The 3,944-nt window shown below is 30.9% G+C and overlaps 1 protein-coding gene across 1 annotated transcript; it reads left to right on the plus strand.

Annotated features, from left to right (window-relative positions):
• Nucleotides 1-1,016: 1,016 nt before the first annotated feature.
• Nucleotides 1,017-3,534, plus strand: LOC126877281 (omega-amidase NIT2-like). Its single transcript, XM_050640110.1, has 6 exons — nucleotides 1,017-1,023; nucleotides 1,111-1,267; nucleotides 1,825-2,005; nucleotides 2,391-2,559; nucleotides 2,790-3,023; nucleotides 3,175-3,534. The coding sequence occupies exons 1-6, from the start codon at nucleotides 1,017-1,019 to the stop codon at nucleotides 3,264-3,266; spliced, it is 840 nt and encodes a 279-aa protein (XP_050496067.1). The 3' UTR covers nucleotides 3,267-3,534.
• Nucleotides 3,535-3,944: the final 410 nt, after the last annotated feature.

A 3,944-nucleotide genomic window follows, 5' to 3' on the forward strand; every position in this document is an offset into this window, starting at 1 on the left:
AAATAGAGAAAGAAATTTACAACGAAAAATGTATGAATGTAATATTTGAAATCTAAAATGATAAATTATTGTGCGAAAATAATAAAACTCGCAATGTCAGCACATGGTCTCATTAGAACGTGTTTAACGAGCGTAGCGTAAGCGTGAAAATGAAAACGTTGAGGCTCTCGTGGTGTAAAAAGGCTAAATTCCTCATAAAAATACAAGAAATGAGAGGGAACGTTCGCCCTTGAACACATAAAACCAAAAAAAAAAAAAAAAAAAAAAAAATAGAAAAGGAAAAAAACCACAAATTTTAGTGAAGCTATTTTACTGAAACTTATATCATTTTAACAGCTATATATAAAACGTTGAATTATTTCCTTTCGCGCAGAGCAATTTTACTTCAAATTTCTAGCTTCAGAATGATAATTACGTATTTGTAATTATCAACAAGCTTTAAAAATATGGAATATTCAGCCAGATGAAATATAGGTAAAGTATTTAGAAGAAAAAAGATTGAAATGTTTTATGTAAAACGATTAAATTAAGTGGTTGAGTTTGAAAATTTGACTCGGTTTAATAATTCAATGGAAAAAATATTCGCCCTATGAAAAAAAATTCATGTTCCTGTCGATATATCGGCGAGGTGCTCCTCTACTTTCGACTGCTCTGCAATTCAAATGCAGCAATACTCGAATATACATGGCGAAAGAAATGGAAATTGAGGAATTTAAGGGAACCAATTACTCTCGCGTCGACGTAACTTCAAAATGTTTCACGTGTCGGTGTTTGCGAAATGAAGTTCGTCGTTATCCGATTAACACGCTTGCAGATGCGTTCTTTTTGTTGCAAAGTAAATGGACAAATTGTGAACAAATAATGTTTACAATTACATCAAAATTAATGTCCTAAACTTTACCAAGAATTATTAAAAATCCCTGCGTATTGCTTACGTAATGTTGATATTGAGTAGTACCATACATAACCTCAACATTATGATACTTACAAACATCGCTAAACAAGTAGTGCGAACGATGTCGAGTAAGTATTCACTATGTAAAAAGTATTTATAGATAAAAAGTATGGGAAATATATAACCGAATGTATTTAACTTTTCCAACATTTTAGCATTTCGCTTGGCGTTGGTACAACTTGAAGTAAATGAAGTAAAACGCAAAAATGTAGAGCGGGCAGTTTCCTACATTTCTAGCGCAAAAGAGCGCAATGCTGATATTATAGCTCTTCCTGAATGCTTTAATTCACCATATGGAATACGTAATAATTTGTTTTTTTTTTCAATAATTTACCATGTGTGTAACAACTATATAGAAAAAAGTAAAAGTAGACAAATTACCTTACCGTTTATACTTCCATAAAGATTGTGAATTGAGTCGAGAATATAGGATTTCCCCATTTTCATGATTATCGTGATTTTTGTATAAATATATTTTTTAAGATACTAATAATTAGGTACTTATAAATTGGTATTATCAATTATTTTGCATTTATAATTCCGCCTCTAGTATAAGTGTTAATTGAAAACTAACTTTATGTTTCAAAAAGTACTAGCAAAGTCGTAGAGTAACAAGCCACTGATGCTAACACAAATAGCATTGTCGTAATTAAATATTTCTAAATATTCATTTTTCATTTTGAACCTGTAGAAACAATTTATTATATATACTGTTAGCTAAGTAATTGCATATTTAATTAAGTCGAGATATAAAACTTAGTTATTTTAATAATTTAAAAAATAAAAAACTGACAAAAATTTCAATTTAATTTATGGTTGGAACAAAAGACAGTTATTTTTCATTAATTGAAATATTGCAATGCAGAGTACTTTCGAAAATACGCCGAGAGTATTCCTGATGGTGAAACGAGCGTTGCTTTATCGAATGCAGCTAAAGAAAACAACATCTATGTAGTTGGTGGTACGATGCCTGAAATAGAGGGCGATAAATTGTACAATACCTGTACTATTTGGGGTCCCGATGGAACTTTGATAGCAAAACACCGAAAGGTAAGTAATATATTCCTTTATGGCTTTGAATTTGAAAATATTGGGGTGAAGAAAGTGACTCTATCTAGGAATAATTTAGGAATATACATATGTACATACGTATACTATAACCAATTCTATAATTTACGGTTTATAAAATACGTTATGATACGGAAAACGCCCATTTTTGTTGTAATGTGTAATATAAATTTTTCACATACGAAAATACTTATTTTTTCTCCTTTTTAAACATTATTAAATGATAAGATTTTTTAATAAAAGAAAGTGATAAAAACGCTGTCAGTTATTAAATAAAAAATAATTAAAGTTTAGGAGTTGGTAACTTTGATATTAAATTACAAAAGTTGCAGCAATAGAATTAGCGACTACATTTTTATGTTATTAGGTACATCTATTCGACATCGACATTCCTAATAAGATTACTTTTCGAGAGAGTGATTCACTCAGTCCTGGTAACTCCCTAACGACGTTCGATGTGAAGGGCTGCAAAATAGGTATTGGCATATGCTATGATATTAGATTCGAGGAAATGGCACGCATTTATCGGAACAAAGGTACAGTAACTTAATCGATCAATACTTAACTAGCAAAAAATTAAATATCTGTATAAAAAGAAGCTTAATTTAAAAAACCAGTATATTTGCTGAAAATGAAACAAATAAAAGAATTAAAAGCACAATAAGAGGACTGTCCTCGCATATTCAGAAATGATGGAATGTGAACCGTGCAACTACGAAGTTAATTGGTATTCGGTGGCTTCATATTTCCTGCTTCTCTGGGTTAGGTTGCCAAATGCTGATATATCCAGCGGCATTCAATATGACCACTGGACCACTGCACTGGTCATTACTTCAGCGTTCCAGAGCGAATGATAATCAATTATACGTTGCTTGCATATCACCGGCTCGTGTTCCTTCAGCAAGTTACGTCGCATGGGGGCATACACAGTTGACCAATCCCTGGGGAGAGATTCTTTACGATTTGGAAACTCAAGAGAATATGGCAGTCACCGATATCGGTAATTTACAGCTTAAAATTAAAAGCGAGAGATCCATGATGTAATTAATTTTTAGTCTCGCTAATTTATCGATTTAGCCATCTTCCTCTGTATTTGTTGAATTTATTAGTAAGCATTACTTATTACTTCGTATGTTTCTTTTTTCTAACAGATCTAAAAGTTGTTGAGGAAGTAAGGGCTCAGATACCTACATTTTCTCAGAGACGTACAGATTTGTACGACACTGTCTGTAAGAAGGAGTAACTCTACACTAAAACAGAAAATGTTTTTTTATAATATTTCTACTACAATATCCTTTTTTTGCGAATTATTACTAATTTCTTATCATTTGTACTAAATGAATGACTCAATTAAGAAAACCAAAACGTTATAAATAATAATCTGTATATCTTGTGTATCAACATGTAATTGGATATTATAATAATATAGGAATGCTATAATAATATAGGATAATAATATAGGAGAATAGAATAATAATATATAATAATAATATGCTTTTAAACACCTTTAATATCGATCACATAAATTGTTATAATTCACAATGATTACGCATACATAAAAGACCCCTTGATAGTAAAATTTACGATCAAAAGGCAATTACGTATCGTTTAACAACATTTAATTTATAACACCTTTTAAACATTTAGACAGATTAACACATAACACTTCTTATATATAAACATCAATTCGAAGTTATCAGCTTGGAGAAATTGGTCGATTAATACCTGTAGATTGTCTGTCTCGATGAAAGACTTAAAGAGAGCAAAAACATGATAATGCCGCTAATATAATATTCCTTCTTTCTTGTACCTGTCTGCCTCTCAGGTCGTTTTACTAATTACAATAAGTAATTTCGTCTTCTTTGCGCTCTCTTTTAACGCATTCGAGACCGAAAGAAATTCATATCAGTCAGTAGGCAAG

The sequence above is a fragment of the Bombus huntii genome, unplaced genomic scaffold (assembly GCF_024542735.1).
Source record: "Bombus huntii isolate Logan2020A unplaced genomic scaffold, iyBomHunt1.1 ctg00000141.1, whole genome shotgun sequence".
In the NCBI taxonomy this organism is placed as follows: Eukaryota; Metazoa; Arthropoda; class Insecta; order Hymenoptera; family Apidae; genus Bombus; species Bombus huntii.